Source organism: Salminus brasiliensis, chromosome 22 (assembly GCF_030463535.1).
Source record: "Salminus brasiliensis chromosome 22, fSalBra1.hap2, whole genome shotgun sequence".
Taxonomy (NCBI): domain Eukaryota; kingdom Metazoa; phylum Chordata; class Actinopteri; order Characiformes; family Bryconidae; genus Salminus; species Salminus brasiliensis.
In genome coordinates this window covers 8222546-8240701 of record NC_132899.1, presented here as the reverse complement: position 1 = coordinate 8240701, position 18156 = coordinate 8222546, and the positions used below count along the sequence as shown (strand labels likewise).

Here is an 18156-nt window from a genome sequence, read left to right as displayed (position 1 = left end):
ATGGTAATGAAAGTAGTACTTTTAACAATGCCACATGTATGTTTTAAGTAGGAGACATTCTAAGCTTGTGTTATGCTCCCTTTACGTTTTTCTGTGTTTCTGACTTGGTTGCCATTAAAACAAACTAAGGAAAAGTCAGAAACACAGTTTCAAATCTAATAAATTAGTGTGAATCTAATGTAAATGTAATGGATTATGTACCTTACTATGGAATTAATTATTTACCCACAAATTTACAACAGTAATGACAAGACTGTGAAGGATGTTAACAATTAATTGATTGATTGATTACTGCAAGTACGCTCCTGGTGGGTGTAATGGAAAACTGTACAGTGGCTGAGAAAAAACAGCTTGGACCAGACTGTAGTGCTGGTACCTGAAGTCGTAGGAGTTCAGTGGGGAAGACCCACGCATAAGGGGTGCTGTTCATCAGAGCCTGCACACAGTCAATGCCAGCCTGCCTGTTCAGCGCTCTCAGCACATACACTCTGTACCAGTCGTTCCCACTGTATTCACACACTGCCTTCACCTGCTCTAACAGCTTCTGTTCCCACAAGGAACATCCACCTGAAAGACACACAATAGTCACTTTGGCAACATTAACAAAAATACAAACAATAAGATGTCAATATATAAATGACAATGTCAATAATAATGTATGTCAATGTGTGTATATGTATATATATATATATATATATATATATATATATATATATATATATATATATATATATATATATATATACGAAAAATTAAGAGACCACCCTACATTATAAGTTTCTCATTTGCGTTATATTTCATAAACCATGGACAACATTTTCTCTAAATTCCAAATATAAATATTGCTATATAGAGCATTTATTTGCATGAAATACAACTGCTCAAAACTAACTGCTCAAATAATGCAGAGAAATGATTATAATAATTATAATGCAAATAAGTTATTATTGAAACTTTGAACTTTGAGAGCAATCAGAAATCACTGTGATGAAATAACCACAGCCTTCCTGTCATGGCAGGCTCTCAACTAGTTTTTAACATTGCTGTTGGGTGACTTTATGCCATTCATAGTCTGCAAATTCAGGTAACTCAGCTTTGTTTGAAGAAAAGCCAGGACTTAATTATCTGCCATACATGTGGTCTTAATTTTTCCCAGAGCTATATATATATATATATATATACACACACATATTCCTCTAAATGTGATAAAACAGAGTACCATAGAAATTAAGGACATACTGATACCAAACATCTCCAGTCAAATTAGTAAAAATAAAATCTTTTTGGAAAAATTAAAAGATCAAATAGACAGACATCAACGTGTCCAACTGTAACACTTTACAAATCATTTCTATGGTCATGTATTTTGCTCTCCTGCACTAATTATCATTAACACATTCAAACAGCATTTATTAACAAAACCATGGTTGACAATGTGAAAAATTTCATCCAGTCATGATCAAGTCATTTTGGAGCATTTATATTGGCCAATTCATCAATAAATTTTAAATTATGTCAAAACGTGAAATGGCAGAACTAGAGATATAAGGTTTTTAGCAGGACAGTGATGATCTGCTATGGCGCTTCCATGTCTTCTGAGTTTCGCTACTAAACAGAAACTCAGTGCACCACGGTAAACCCTGAGCTACTCTGATGGCTAAATCTTGGATCAATATGCTATGAGCTCATGCAACACCAGCTCATTTAAGCTATTCAGCTGGTCTCTTCAGTTGTTTTATCCAAACTCTCACCACTCTTTTGGCCGACAGCTCTGGGAAGTATTCGTGCAGTGGTGTCCAGACACACCCTGAGGCGAGCCATGGACAGCAGAAACTCAGCTGGCTGGTGCTCTCTGGATGGGGTCTGATTGCGGGCCAACCGACCGAGAAAGCTAATGTCCTGCTGCTGAAGCTGGAACTCTCTGACCTCCAGAGTGCCACTCAGGCCCGGACAGAGCAGAGAATCCTGACCAAATACCAAGCAGAGGACAATGTTTACAATACTTAACCTGATTAGTGCTAAACTGCTAAATGTACAAATTCACTTCCAAAAATGTGACAGTAAATGACTGTAAATAAATAATGGTATTATTAATAAATAAATAAATAAATTAATAAACCGTATTACATTTATAGTATATAGTATAGTATAATGCCTCAAAAACTTGGAAGAAGATTTATTATATATATTTATCATATATATATATATATATATATATATATATATATATATATATATATATATATGTGTGTGTGTGTGTGTGTGTGTGTGTGTTTATATATATTATATATGTAAAATATATGTTAATATATTTGTAAAAATAAATAAATAAACAAACAAATATTTATTATACTGTATATAGTCATTGTCACACAAAACCCTTGTATCTCCATTTTCTAAAAAAGTTTTCACTTTTTGACACTGTGTCAACAGTTCATGATTAACGGGCTGATAGACTTTTATTGAAAGTATAGATTGTCCTTGAAAGTTTGACCTTTTCCTATAAAAATGCAATTTTGGAGATACAAGGTTTTTACAAGGTTTTTACAAGGTTTAAACAAGTAGTAGTCATAAATCTAGTGCTATCGAATGCTCAGGTTTGGAAAAGAGTTACTTACCTGGAAACAGTTGGCAAAGAGGCGATAAAGTTCTGTCCTGTCCTCTCTGTCCAAGAGCTTGTCCTCTAGGTTCTCCAGGTATGTCTGAATGTGGTCTTTTACCTGGTCAAAACTATAAACGCAATCTGTGTTTGCTTACTCTTTGTCAAACCATAAAAAGTCACAAAATTATTATTAGAAACTTTGTAGATGAAGCCTGCTGGACTGAAAATTATTGTACCTGTATTTTAATCATTCATGATAGTGTGTGTTTTGCTGATACCTGTATTGCAGTAGGAGTTTGGGCAGCACAGAACGAACCACAGGGCTCTGGTCAACACATTCCAGGAATGGAGTGAGCTCTCTGGTTTTATATACATCTCCTAGGGGACACGTACCACACCCATACACAGAAACACTTCATTGGTTTGTCCTTACCCTTCAAATCCCATCAAAATGAAGACAGAGCTCTGATTCATACCCAGTTAAATCTAGTTCTTCTTGATAAAAAAAGGACATTTCTGCTACTTTAGTATCACTTGTGTTAACCAGGTGACAGGCCAGGATAACAACCGGTCAAGGTAGCATGGTTTTCGGGCAGCCCATTAGGCCTTGCAGTATTAATAACAGCCTACAAAACCTACCCTGTGCTGAGATGAGCAGGGAGAAGAGCAGTTCCACCATGTCTTCTTGGGGGCGCTGTCCCTCGGAGAGACAGAAACGAGAGACCACCTCCAGGAAGAAGGAGTTACAGCATCTCCTTACACTTCTGTGCTCCTTTAGAGCTAATCTGAAGCACAGACACACACACACATTTATTAACTCACACACTACAGTATGGTAAAGCACAAACTAGAAGAGCTATTACTGATAAGAGTTTTTGATATTATTGACCTATTACAGATAATATGTCAGTTCTCAGAGTATAATTATTTATGAAGACTCACACGGACATCCCTCTGTTACTGTTGTTGCTTTGGATATTTAAACTACTGCATTAATGACTGTTATTATTTATAGTGCTATAATGTTAGTTATTGCTAGAGCAGCCTATTCTATTCTTTGTATTTTTAATGTATTATATCTCATACAGCATCTAGTAGGGATGACCCGGTCCAATTAAGGCATACTGTAATGGATCAGGTGTCGACTATTTTAATCCCAATCCAGTTCCGAGTCTTAGTTTTAACCACATGTCCAGATCGCCATCTGGAGTCCTTAGGGCACCATTAATAGACATTATTCCCAGCTGGCTTCAGCAGTGTGGATGTTCTCAGAAGGTAAAAAATAGAGTTGGGAGTTGGGTGGAGCTATTTTACAGTGGAACATGAAAACAGATCGTAATATCTGACCCTTTATAAAACTACCACTGAAAAGCTCTGTTTTACCAGCGGGAGAACTGGCGCTTGCCTTTCTCTGTTTATAAACCAGCACTGAAGAAAACACACACACTATAGAAAACCCTAATCTCACACAGCACATTCACCCATTATAAACCAGCTATTACACACCAGTAGACCAAAACCCACACATATCAGTCCAGAGTGTGTACCACTACACACACTCATACACACACAGGAAGTGATTAGACTGCAGTGTTGTAAAGGAGCTGGGAGCTGATTGGTCAGGGAGGAGAGTCTGGAAACTGGATTATAACATATTAAACACTATAAAACCGTGATTTTAACAAAAGTCCCGACTAAACTAAATCAATCAGTCCAGAATGTCTCATAATTGAAACTTATACTAAATATAAAGGGATTTTACTTAACAGATTAATCAGCAGCTTATCTGATCTAAACTGTGAGGCTGCATTATTCATACAAACACAAAGATCAGATCGGGGGCAAAACAACCAGATCGGGACATCCTTAGAATCTGGTCAGGGCGTTCACAATCAAGCTTTGTGGTACTTGTGCAATAACAATATCTAGTCTATTCTAGTGCAAGATCTGAGGTATTTGATATAGGATGGTTGTCTTAGATTAGGTTATACTAATAGGGAAAACATTGTGTTGGGCCCCTGAATAAAACTCACTGTATGCTGGCAGACACAGTGGCCTGGAAGCTGGGATCCAAATCTGTCCTGCATTTGGGGCAGGACTTTGCCTCCTGTGCTTTCAGGCACCTCTTCACACACTGCAGACAGAACACATGCTCACACGGCAGGACACAAGGCTCAGACAGGTCCAGTAGACACACAGGGCACTTCACACCGAAGCTGAAATAAAGATACACAATAAATTTATTTAAAAAGATAAAATTATGTCCACAATTGTCCCCTTTCCCATGTACCCATTATTTTTTAAATAATTGAGCTGGACTGTGTAGCAGAAGGGAAGATAGTACCGTAGCTCTCTGCTGATGGACTTCTCGTGGTATTCATTGAGGATGCGGATGAGCTGTTGTAGACTAGCTTTGCTCTGCAGGTCAGGACACTCCTCCATCAGCTAATGAATGAAAAAAACATGTCAGGGGCTTAAATGGTAAGCGCTTAATAGTGATAACATACTGATACTTTGTGCTGCAGGTTATCTACTAAGAACTTCAATGAAAATAATCACGGGTTCCTACAATTTAAACCCTTGTTAAGATTTTTATCGTTTTCTGTTTTAGGTCCAAATTATGACTCATTACATTGAACTGATTATGTATTTCCTTAAGAATTTTACTTATTAAGTGGATAATAAGTTTTTTTTAGTTTTTTTGTTTTTTTTTTACATAATAGAAAAGTGTTGCAACATACATCATTATCTGTAATTCCAAGATACCAATTCTTTTAAAGTAATTAGTGAGTATTGTGACTTTTAGAGGATCCGGGACTGTATGTTCTTATTACAGACACTAAAGGTTTGGTGCACCTAGTAAGCAAACTGTCTCAGTCACTTTTTACCAACTCCATTAATAAACTGCATGCAGTAAAGGTGCCATAAAGAACCACTAGGCTGGAGATGAGCATGTGATTAACCATTAAATTGGTAAAGACCCTTTACATAAACCTCTTTAACAGTCACACACATCCTCTTTTACAAACATGGCTGTTTATGGAACCAAAACAATGTTCTTCTACTGCATCACTCAAAGAAACCTTAGCATCACCTTTATTTTTAAGAGTGCACATGATTTGTGTAATCTGTGAGCAGAACTTCAGTCCCTCAGGACTTCAGGCAGTACCATCCGACTCACCCTTTGGAGCTGGCTGCAGTGTTTCACTGTCAGGGCCACCAGCTTCTCATTACTTGGATTCACTTGGGCCATGACTTGCTCAATAAAAGCAGCCATGACCAGCATCCCCTGCCATACTGACCTGAGAAGAAAAGACACAACCTATGGTAAGTACTACAGGCATGTGTTCATTTCTTAGGGTGTGTTTATACTTGTAGTTGGGTTTCCAGCTCCGGACCAAGCAATTAAACAAAAACTACAGGAAAAGGTGACGTATGACGCACATATGACAAAAGGTCCTGCATGATCCACGCAATCAAAACAAACTACTGGATCCTTGAACCTGGCTTATTAATCCATGTCATCATGAGATCAGTATTAAACCCTGATTTTGACGTACGTGCTAATTTGTTCATGGAACGATGTTCGTTAAAGCTGTAACATTTTACGTCAATGGTGGCAACTTCTGAAGCACTGTGTAGAGTGATACTGTGTGGTTTGGGACACAGCCCCGCTACACTGGAGATACATATACACAGGCCTTACTGGAAGGCAGTTCCAAAAAGAGGCGGCGGCTGATTTCACATGTTTTAGAACAGACATGTGTTAAGTTCTTACCCTCCTAGTGTATGGAGCAATGCTAGAGCTAGGGTTAATTAGCAGTACCAAATTGATGGGAAAAATGAAAAATGCATAAAAATAATAAATGAAAATAATATAAATAAAAAAATAAGCATTTTGGACAAAAAAGGTTTTTTTGGCCAGGAGTCACTTACTTTATAGCGTTGAGGTGTTTCTGAGAGCCAGGGCTGCAGAGGGAGGAATAGCTGTAACTTAATGCTCTCTGCAAACAAGGCTGCAGCAATTCAACTCTGCTAAGGAAGGATTCACACTCAGAAAACGCTGTGATTGGCTGAAGCTTAGTCTCCTCCACACAGATACCAAGAGCCAGGATGTCTTCACACTGTGACAAACCAGAATGACACAATGAAGTCTGTGCACATTTCCTTTTTCTAAAAACATATGAAAATAAGGCTGGAAATGTAAAGCACCAGAAGGGTTCCTCCATCATCGGTGTCGCTTCTGAACAGCATATCCAACATCAGTAATCCTGTCCTGCTCTCAAAGACTATCTATGATCATGAGGACTAAGAGACTTTAGTGATATTAGTGACATTCTCACCATGTCAGGGAGGTCTTTCTGAAAGGGTTGTTTGTTTAGGATGAGAGGTGCTAGACATGGCTGAAGCTGCAGGGTGTGTGACAGAGTATCCAGACGAGGGCTGTAGTGCCAGGCTGCTGCCATGATCCAAGCTGGAGAAAGGTCTGGAGTCACCCCCATGAGCTCTTGTAGAGCAGAAACACAGCCCAATACTGCCGCACTAAACACCTGCAGTAATGCACAAATACACATAAACACACACACACATGTGTAAGCGCACACACAGGAAAAGCGATGCATGCTCATAAACACAGGCTGTATTGCTATACTTGACAACTGGCTCTCATTAATGGTAATTTTAGGTCAAACTTGTAATGAGAACTCACCCTCATTTCCTCCTCAGTTTTGACTTTAAAGGAAAGGAGCACAAAATCATTAAGATATTTGTGAGCTAGCTCCGCACGCTCTCTCTCTGAGAGTTTTTCAATATAGCTGCCCAGACTGCTGCCTGTCACCGCACTCACAAACTGCTGGATTCTCTCTTTGCTGTTTTGTTCAGTACCTGAAAGAAATAAGACAGCATATTCAAGCAGCTGGGGATTGCGATTCCTGAGCCTTTCATCATCTTTTGGGTACAACGTAGTGCAATATATGACATTCAGCTGCTTCTGAGTGGTCTTTTCTTAAAGATGCCATACAATGAAAACCTGGTACAATGCATTTACCTGGGCATAGATAAAAAGCACTCTTGCCCTAGTCCAAGATGGGGGTATGAAAACATATGGTGCTTCTGGTGCATATGGAGACCATCATTCCCAGGAAGTGCATTAGTAACACTGGTGAGCAGCATATCACCACCAGACTCAGGTTCCTACGTGAACCAGGCCCTGTGACTAGGGCTTTGCCTTATGCCAGTATTCGGTGAAGTATGCCGAAACATTGTGAGAGGAAGCAAAAGCAAAAAAGCAGAAGCAAGCATGTACTCCTGCTAGGCTAAAGGCTAGCCCTAGCATTCCATGGCATCTGTATTGCAACTGACCACTTACTTAATAGTGGAAATAACAACCACTGGTTCGGATGACACTGGCGAGACATCATGGTATGGAAGATTACCCTTACCATCATTCCCCTCTGGCATCAATGGCCCGTAGGGCACCACTGTTATGTCGATGGAAGGCACTTAATGTGCGAGAAGTCCATTCTCTGTACACCTTCACTACGACCGCTCTGAAACATCCCACAAAGTCAGCCGTTTCTGAGATGCTTACACCCCTCACCCGGGACCCTATTATCATGTCCTTTTGTTTTGCACTCTGCTACAACCGACTGGTTGCTAAATCCTGCTATGTGGTATTTGTAATGTCCCAGGCTGAGTTCTTTCCAAATCAGGGGCAGTCATAATATTCTGGTGGTGGTAGCATCTTCGGGGGGATGTACTAAAACCTCAGTAGTGAAGGTGTACAGAGAATGGACTTCTCGCACATTGGTTGCCCCTCAACAGCATAAAAGTGGTGTCCCACTGGCCATTGATGCCTGACGGGAACGTAAACTCCGACCAGCGGTACAAAGCATCCGACACGTCACTGTGAACCAGATAACCTCTATAATGAACACCTTCCATCACCTAATATAGTCCATACCACGATGCCCCACTATTAGATAGGTGGTCATAATATTCTGATATGACTGTGTATTGTTATTAATCTGTTTCCAGAAATCAGTATGTCTGTCTATTCAGTCTTCACCTTGCACAAACTGAGACTCCTCCCATAGATTATGACAGTAGAGCCTGATGAGCCAGCTAAAAGGAGCCGTGCAGGAGCGCTCCTCGACTCCCAACAGCAGATTGCACTGAACATCAATGTCTTGCTCTGTGGCACTAAAGGAAAGACAAGTCACAATGTAAGCATTTCAACTCGTTAGTTAAGCGCATTCTGAAAAAACAAGATTTTAATAAAAATCCAGTTTCATCTTTTATCAGATGGTGTACCTTGAGTTCTGTGGTGGTGTCAGGTCCAGTATGTGCTGGTCACTAAAGATGTCCAGCCAGAATTGAATAAGCCCCTCACTGAGCCTTGCATCATACAGGAGGTCCAGGTTAGAGTCTCTGTCCAATACCTCTAACACTCTGGCCAGAACAGGGGTCAGAACACCCTGCAGGCAACGCCAGAGAGTGTGCCTACACACAAAACACAACACAAAAACATTAAGTGCCATGTAAACGGTACTAGAAATTGTCAGTGTGATTTTATTTTTACTGGACAGACATGTAGACCGCATGGTTTTTGTTACCAAGGTACGGGCAGTGGTGGCTCAGCAGTTAGAGCATCAGGTTATTGATGACAGAGCTGTGGGTTCGATACCTGGGCTCATCAAGCTGAGCTTGAGCAAGGTCCTTCACCCTCTCTGCTTCCGGGCGCCGCAGCAGTGGCTGCCCACCTCTCCGGGTATGTGTGCTAACTGTCGCTGTGTGTGTTTAATCACTACTGTTTATGTGTGGGGTGTGTGTGTGTGTTCACTGAACAGATGGGTAAAAAGGCGAAGGCCAATTTCCATCTGTGTCCAACATAAAACAGTGAGTTTGGTTGTCTTGTCTAATATTTAAAAATGCTTTATGTGCTGGGTGGCATGAATGTTTTAGTGCACAAGACTGAAGTTTCTCTTTTTTAAAAATCAGTCTCTTGTTAATACACAACTGACAAAAAGTACCTGTGTTGCTACAAGTAACTTCCAGCAATAACTATTATTATTATTACTACAACTATTACTACAGCTATTACTGCTACTACTACTACAGCTATTACTACTACTGCTACTATTACTACTACTAATAATAATACTAATAAGATGATGATGAGGGTGAAGACAAAAAGATAAACAAAAAGAATAAAAAAAACAATAATTTGCAGAATTCGATTTTTAAATGTTTGAAGTTACCTTACATTTAGAACTAATATAAGACTAATAGGCTACTCTTAGTCTTACTCAAGAGCTAACGCACTATGCTCATTGTTCTCCTGTGTTGACAAGGGTGAGCAGATTTATCTGCATTCTGCAGTACTGCACCTGAGAGTGCCGCCTTCTTGCAGGGCTTCTCGCTTTGCTGCTTCCTTATTCACCCAATCTCCTGAATTGGGAATCAGCTCCTCTCTTTGTGTCAAGACAACCACCAACCTCCTCAGCAGCACTTTCTGGAAACGGGCTAATGCACACACAGGATCATACAGATCATAAGCCACTGAGAGACCTAGTGCCCTGTATTTCAGAAGATAAATGACCGTTATCTCACTGAAATCAACTGACCTGCTATTTCACCTGGATCATTTCCAAGAAGGTCAAGAAGGATACTCATGCGCTTCATGCTCCTAGAGGCTTTATTAGTGGGGTCTCTCAGTAAAGAAACAGCTTTCTGAGTACAGGATTTCACCAGGGACAGACTGTGCAGGTATACAGACTTCTTTTGCTAACAACAACAAAGAAATGTATAATAATAATAATGATAATGTATCAAAATGTATAATAATAATGTTGATTATTAATCTAACAATGCATATTTAGCACATATATAATACTTTTTTAATATTTTATAATACTGGTTTACAACTTTACCCAGTGGCTTTTTGGCATGGCAGTCTCTTGATGTTCTCCAACAACTTCTACATCTACAAATACACAATATGGCAATAGCACAAGTTGAAAATCAGTAATGCTATTTAGTCCAGAATCAGACTTGGTCTCTGCATAAAATGAAAAAAAAAAAAAAAAAAAAATAGCACACTGCATGAAAACCTTTGATCTTCATTAGAATAATACTGAGAGATGGAGAGATTTGTTTATAACTAAACAAATAAAACTGAACAAAATGTTTAGAATATTGTTATTAAAATGTAATAAATGAAAATGCAGTTTTCATTTCCAAGGAAGAATGTAGGACACCCCCCATTTTACACTACTTCAAATATGTAGGCCTTCAGAGAGAAGGTTGTAGCTGCAGATGAGTCTGGGAAGGGGTTTAAAATGATCAACTGTTTTAGACCAATGTGAGAATTTCACCTTTCCTCTTGAGCATTTTTCTCTTGTTTTCAAAATTCAGCTCCTGACAACAACCCTAGATGTTCTCACTTTGATCAAAATAATGTCTATCAGAGCTAAAGAAGATCTAATCCTTTTCTCATTTGTGTCACAGTTAAGCACTGATGTTCATGTCCTTTTTCGCCTAAAAGTGGGTTTAGGAGAACCTCTCTTCAGACCACAAGATAAGAAATTACATATTTCCTTTGGGTTCCATCATCCGCAGAATAATTAAAAAGTGGAAAACATTGAAAATATCTGCCAGCATGGCCAGATCAGGCCCTCCTAGCAGGTTCAGCCAAAAAGCAGACCACAAGGTACATGATGAAATTTCCAACAATCCTAAAATGTCATTACAGGACCTACAGGTAGCTTCTGCAACTGTTGATGCCACAGTTTGAATTTAATGGCTGGTGGAAACCATTGCTGTCAAAAACAAATATCAGAGCAAAAAGACAAAAGCAAAGGCTTTCATGTAGTGTCCTAATTTTTTCATGATTGTATGTTTGTGTGTAGATTTCTGAGCATATTAGTTTCTATGTATCACCACACCTGGTAGTGTTGTCTGGGAGAAGACCTTGCTGATAGGTGTTCCACAGAAAACAGAAAGATCCATGCTCATGTCATCAGTGTCTCTGAGGTCGTCAACATGCACCGAAAGCCATGCACCTTTGATAGAAAATAATATGAAGGAAGACCAGCAATGATGGTGCTGTGTTGAATTAAGACCGTGGTGGTACTCACCTCCTTGGAAACCAATGTACTTATTTCCACCAGCAATCCGGGAGAGCTTTGTGATGAACACAACATAGCAGTTGCAATCTTCTGAACCAAGTGACAGAAGTTCATTCATGGTGCAGTATCTGTACACAAGGTCAAGATATGCACAGGACACAGTTAATACTACGCTTGATCGCTAGCTGTGACACTAGTTTTCCTCCCTAATTTTAAATAGCCAATTACCCAACTCACTCTCGCCCATTACATGTAATGCTCCCGATATTGGGAGGGTGAGGATTGACACATGCCTCCTCTGACACATACGCAACCAGCCGCTGCCTCTTTTTGAACTGCTGCTAATGCAAGAACATCCCTGGGCAACCAACGCACACTGAGGAAAGCACCTAGCTCTAGCAAATGCCCATGGAAGTCAGCATCACCCTGAGGTGAAGTGGGGAGAGGGCAAACCATCCACCCACCCTGAGAAAGCAAGGCCAGTTATGCTCTCTCTGTCTCGGGCTGCTGATGGCAGACAGCATGACCGGGATTTGAACAAGCGATCCAGTGGTGTACATCTAGTTCCTTAGAACATATTGTACAATTAGTCAACAAAAAACAACATAGTGGTAGCTCATTGGACCGCTAAGCCACTCGAAACCCCCAGCATGGTCTTATTCCAAGCTTTAGAAGTCAGAATAAGACCATACAGGGGGCTTAATAAGACCATACGGAGTGGTTTGGTTGTCCAATGCACTACGACTATGGCCCAGGGGTCGAGAAAGTACAACTGGCCATGCTCTCTCCAGGTGGGTAGATGGCGTTCTCTACCCTCATCTCTCTCTAAGCAGTGCAGGCTGGCAAAGATGTTGGGTAGCTTGTGCGTCGGAGCAGAGAAACCTGGTGGTGGCTGGTTTCACATGTATTGTTTTAAATTTGTACCCGCCTAATGTTGTGAGCATTGCTAGAGCTAGGGGGAGCTACAAATGGGTGGGTCAACTAGCTGTACCAAATTGGATTGAAAATGTGATAAATTAATAAAATAAAAAAAAAGAAAGAATAAGATAAAATGGAGAAAGCAGAAGAAGACTCACTTTGCTGAAGCAATTAGCTCATTTTTGCAGAGGGATTCCTCCATGTCCATCTCTATTAGCAAGATGCGGAGGGACAGACTTGTGTTCTGCACAAAACTCCTGAGAATGACAGGAAAGGAGCAAAATTGTAATGGTTAAATTGTAGTTAATTTGTGGAAAATGTGAAAACTATAAAATAGACTACATCTGATTGGTCAGACATGTATATTATACGTATTTTTACACAATTCAAACATCCTTAATTAAACGTGAGTTAATAAGAACTTGTATGCAGTGTGCATACAAGCTGAAGATGCTCTGTACCGAATCTTCCTGCAGAAAGAAGCCTCTGTGTCAAACTGGTGTAGAGAGAGCAAAAGGAGCTGCTCCATGGACAAGCCCAGAGCCCGGGTCAGATTTCGCACATCAGCTTTAGTGAGCAAACTAGAGAAGGTGGTTACCTGCATAAAATACAGAGACTGTTAAAATGCATGTAATCTGATGGCATCTAATTTTCCACAATTAATATTCATGTGTCAGACATATTTCTCACCTCTATGAATCTGCTCTTTTCTTTGTCCTTCTTCATCAAATGGCAGCTCATAAAGTCTTTGAAGGTGTGCTGGCCTTGCTGATGGAAATATAGCCTCTGGAGCCTGTCTACTTCCTGTTTTCCCAACCATGAGTACTTTAGCCTCAGCACAGAATCTGGAGTGGCACATTTCAACAAGAAGTGCTTGGCAGATTCGTAGACCTCTTCTTCTTCATTCTTGGTTTCATCTGGCTCATTGTATTTTACTGTCTCAAGGTCAACAGGGTCTATGTCCATTTGCTCAGATTTTAGGATTTCCTCAAGGTTCTCTGCATCCTTTTCAACTTCAGTTGCAACTTCAGCGCTATCGTCCACATGAATCATGGCGTGATCCTCATCCTTCTCATCTGGGAGCATTGAGGAATCATCATCAGACTGAACCCTACTGTCTATCAGAGCATTTTCATCATCATCACCAGGTCTAATCTGTTGAGACACGACTCCCTCCCTTTGTGTCTGACTTTCCTTCATGCCGTTCCCTGTTGTCATAGTCATACTATCTTCATCCATGGGCTCTGAGATAATGTTGTCCTTTGCTTCAGGAACATCAGTGGCAACATGGTCCTGGTTTTCTCTTCTTTCCAAGGCTTGCAGGAGTGCACTGGCACAAGCATCTCCATGAAAACCAACAAAGGCATCCATGGGACTAAACTCTGACAATCTACAGTTTGAAAATTTCTTCACCCAGTCTTGGAGTTTTCCCAGAACTCTGTGCTGCCATGGTGTCAAGTCTGTACTCCTGTCTACTCTGTGCTTCTCCAGTCGGTTTTTAAGTGGGACAGGAAACTTGTCATAGACTTTCTCTTGGTCTTCAATCACAACCAGTCTGAAGTCCCTGTGCACTCGACACTTCACTCTGTGTGAGCCTAGGCCCAGGTCAACATACTGTTGTCCACTAAAGGTAACATAGTACTGGTTCAACGCATCATACAAGCTCTCATATAGATTGAGAAGGTTCAAGAGAATGACGGTCCGACCAGTCTCCATACAAGTCTTCACCCGACTCACATTGCGACAGATTTGAGCATACTCCTGGTCTTTGGGAAAGCCAGACCCAAACACGATTTCAGGACAGGTGTAGTTACCCTTTGAAAAAATATACCGCTGGACTATGTACAGAGCAGCATTGTTTGTACTGAGCAGGAGAAGATAGCGGGTCTCGATGGTCTCATCAAGGTTTTGTTCTATCATTTTCAAGGTGCTTGTCCTGGGGACATCATGCAGACTGAAGAAGAGATCTTGGAAATGACTGAGAGGATCAAAGTTGTTTTTTTGGCCACTGAAATTCCGCAGTACAGCCTCTGCTAAGTCACTATCACTAGGATCCTTGTCTGTATTTTTCACCGTGGCAAAAATCATTTTCACCAAACTGTAATAATCTCTAAGGCCAAAGAATTGGTCACTGTCATTTTCACAGATGCTTAAAAAGCCCTTTGCAAGCTTAGGCAGGAGATGCTTGATTTTGAGAAAAACTGACTTGGACGATGCACAGATGCCATTAGCAGTCTCCACCAATTCATTCTCACTTGGATCCCAACGAGATACAAAAATCCCCCTGTTCATCTTTGCTGGATCAAGAGCCCAGTTTGAGATTCCAACAAAGCCCACCTTCATGTGTGGATCTGGCCTCTCGTTGTCAATGCACCCATCCTCCAAAAGTGGGTGCAAGGTTTTCAGTGGCATCTGGGGAGAATCCTCTGCCAATCCGATCTCATCCAGCACCACTACTGATACATACTCATCCAGGTTTTTGTCCTTTTGAAAACGAGCACAGTTCCTGAATGTTGCAATGATCCCTTCTGGACTCGAGTGAGGACTACACTGGAAAGACACCATGTGGGTCTCCTTCAGCTTCTTAAACAAGTCACAATGAGAAGCCTGTCTTTGCATGGCATCTGCTACCACAGTCTTGGCAAGAGATTTCGAGCTCCCTGGCTTGCCTACCAGAAACAGTGGAATTCTCAATTCAATGCAGACCACCATGAGAAAGACATTTTCTTTTAAGGCGGAATTCTTGGCAATCGTCTGTCTCATTGAAATATTCTTGAGAAAGAAGTCTTGGCATGAGGAAATCTCCTGCTTTAGGGCCTCCTTGGTGTTCAACGGTTCACGGAAATGCTTGGAAACAGTGGCCAGATAGGTCTCTCGGCACTCAAGTGATGGGTAGTAGCAAACACCCAAAGCAAGAGCCAAGCATTTTAAGGTCATATACACTATGCCTGTCCCCTGGTGATCTGGAAAAAGGTAGCCTCTGTGTTGGTAGAACCACACCAGCACCATCATTGACCTCTCGACATCCCTAAGACTTACAAAACTGCACTCATCCACTCGACCACGCATGTAACTCTGAGAAGTTGCCAAAACATTTGTGATGACAGTCTGGCACTCAAGGGGTAAGTGGTGTTCATTCATCTGTTTCAGTACAATCTGTCGAATGTAAGAGAACTCTGTCGAATCGCTCAACTGTCCAAAGTCCCACACAAGTGGTATCATACTTGGAGGCAGTGGATGAACCCTGTACACAAGCTGCCGCATGGGGACTTTACCAAGTCTGTCCTCTGTTTCCCCAGCCTTCACCCTGTAGCCCAACCCAGCTCGCTCCAAGCGCTCAATCATTTCAGCAGTGTGTCTCCTGTAGGGATTGCAGGCAGCAATTATTTTCAGGCCAGAGTTCTTCTTCAAAGGAAATCCTTGCACCGTCATGTCACACAGCACCTCCTTGATGGCAAAGATGGCTTCGGTGGTGTTCGCCTCATCGAAAAACAAAATCGTGTCTAGACTGTGCTTTCGCCTGTTTTCCACTGCAAGTCTTTCTGCCTCCCTGACCTTCTTGTATATAATGTCAGCAGTCGTTCCTCCATGAACCTTGACCAGTTTCATGTTTTCAACATTTCTCCCCTCCCTCTGCAGGTCGCAGAGGAACTTCACTAGTCTGGTCTTTCCACAACCAGTCTCGCCCATTATGATGACGGGTATCTCACACCTGAACCTCATGTGAATAGCCAGCATTTTCATGACGTTGTCTGCAGTGAGCTCATATGTGGGATCCGGGTCAAACCATTCCTTAGCACCAACAACTAAGGAAATCTTTCTGATTTTTTTTTCTCTTGGCAGCTGATCAAAGTCTTCGGAGAAGGAAATTCTTTGTTGCTTAAGTCCCACAAACAAGTCAGGTGACATCACATTCCCCATCAAAACTTTGCCACTGTGTGGATCAACAGCATTAAGAGTAGCTCCCATCTGCTTTACATGAAAACCAAGGAAGGTCATGGTGAGGTGATCTGCATTAAAGAAGATATACGGATGAGACTGATTCTCCCACTGCTTCCGAATGGTTAGCCTGTACAAAAGATCATCCTCAGGCTCACCCTCTGGGAGAAGAGAAGGGCTCTGGTCAGAGATGTCCAGAGAAGGAGATGCAAAGTCCCTTGCCATGTGTATCATGAATTTGACTATGAAGCTCTTGAAGCCATGCAAACTTTGGGCAAAAAAGTCTGGGTCACAGAACCCAGAATTCTCACAGTCTTTAAGCTGCAAGTTGAGAAACCAGGTAAAATGCTTCAGTTCAGCCCATGATGGGTCCTTCAGTCCACAGTTTGACAAAAGATGATGAAGGCAATCAACTGGACTTCCTTCTACAGATTTAGCCTGGTACTTGAAATGGTCCAGGTTCTCATTTCTGTTGAATCTCCTTAAATATTGGTAAGATCTCTGAATGCCTTCACTCTGAAATTCTTGAATATCCATTAGTGGATCTAAAGATGCATGATTTTGTCTGTAATTTCTCTTTTTAAGCTCCAACTCTTTGATTTCCTTTGGTGGTCTACAGTGAATGGTTGGCAGCAGGTGCAGAAGTCCTTGATTCGGCTTAAAGAAAAAGAAAGCTGATTATATTAACAATTTGTTCAGAGGGATCCCTACACAAATAAGTTCACATGACTTGTTATAAATGAATGAAATGAATGCTGAATGCTAAATAACTTAATGTGGGGAAGATTTATAAAAGGGAACAATAGGCCTTGTTCACCAACCCGTTTTTCTTAAAACACACTTACTCAGTTTTTACAAAGATTCTGACATTCACCAATGACCATATGCTCTTATAATGATGGGATCCATCGCTATAAGAGCATAGACTAGATGGACAAAATTACTAGGATACCTGCTCATTATTTGTTTCTTCTGAAATCAAGGGTACTTTGGAGCATTTATGTGAGGATTTTGCTATCATTCAGCAACAAGAGCATTAATGATGTCTGGATGTTGGATGATTACCACCCCACCTAATTCCCAACTCCTTATAAAAGGAAAGTGTGGTGTTTATCAATTTCATAGCAGGCAAATGGACAAGATTGGGCTTTCCATCTTAAAGAATTGACGGTTTACCCTTGATATGTGCCTGGGTAATGTCTGAAAGACTAAAAAGGGACAGAGCAAGGGGCTTAATGTCCACATATTGTGTACAATATCTCCACAAACTGTCCAAACTCTGAAATCAGGGGTATTAAAAAGAAGGCTTTCTATAGGGAAGGTTTCTACTAGATTATAAAGCTTTGCTGTGTGGTTTTGATTTGATTGCATTCAGTGGCAAGATCATTAGTGAAGTCTAGATGTTGGATGATCACTACTCCCACCTCATCCCAAACTCCTCAACTCATCTCAAAAGTTCTGGGTGGAGCACCACCATCATTACAAAGTTGCAATACTTCTACAGGGACTAGACAAGCTGTGTGTGTGTGTGTGTATTTGCACACCTTTGAGCACTAAAAGCAACTTAAA

General features: G+C 40.9%; 1 protein-coding gene across 3 annotated transcripts in view; it reads right to left on the bottom strand.

Annotated features, from left to right (window-relative positions):
- rnf213b (ring finger protein 213b) overlaps positions 1–18156 on the bottom strand; it is a 53787-nt gene that overhangs the window by 13015 nt on the left and 22616 nt on the right. For all 3 annotated transcript variants that reach the window (XM_072667810.1, XM_072667811.1, XM_072667812.1), the window contains 21 exons: positions 13339–17244; positions 13110–13246; positions 12807–12905; positions 11740–11858; positions 11548–11664; positions 10534–10586; positions 10228–10387; positions 9991–10126; positions 8915–9103; positions 8670–8803; positions 7311–7486; positions 6946–7152; positions 6539–6726; positions 5784–5904; positions 4947–5047; positions 4636–4818; positions 3242–3387; positions 2881–2980; positions 2619–2730; positions 1752–1965; positions 377–567 (listed from right to left, as the gene is read on the bottom strand). In XM_072667810.1, the coding sequence (XP_072523911.1) occupies positions 377–567; positions 1752–1965; positions 2619–2730; positions 2881–2980; positions 3242–3387; positions 4636–4818; positions 4947–5047; positions 5784–5904; positions 6539–6726; positions 6946–7152; positions 7311–7486; positions 8670–8803; positions 8915–9103; positions 9991–10126; positions 10228–10387; positions 10534–10586; positions 11548–11664; positions 11740–11858; positions 12807–12905; positions 13110–13246; positions 13339–17244 (6789 nt within the window). The remainder of the gene's footprint in view (positions 1–376; positions 568–1751; positions 1966–2618; positions 2731–2880; positions 2981–3241; positions 3388–4635; positions 4819–4946; positions 5048–5783; positions 5905–6538; positions 6727–6945; positions 7153–7310; positions 7487–8669; positions 8804–8914; positions 9104–9990; positions 10127–10227; positions 10388–10533; positions 10587–11547; positions 11665–11739; positions 11859–12806; positions 12906–13109; positions 13247–13338; positions 17245–18156) is intronic.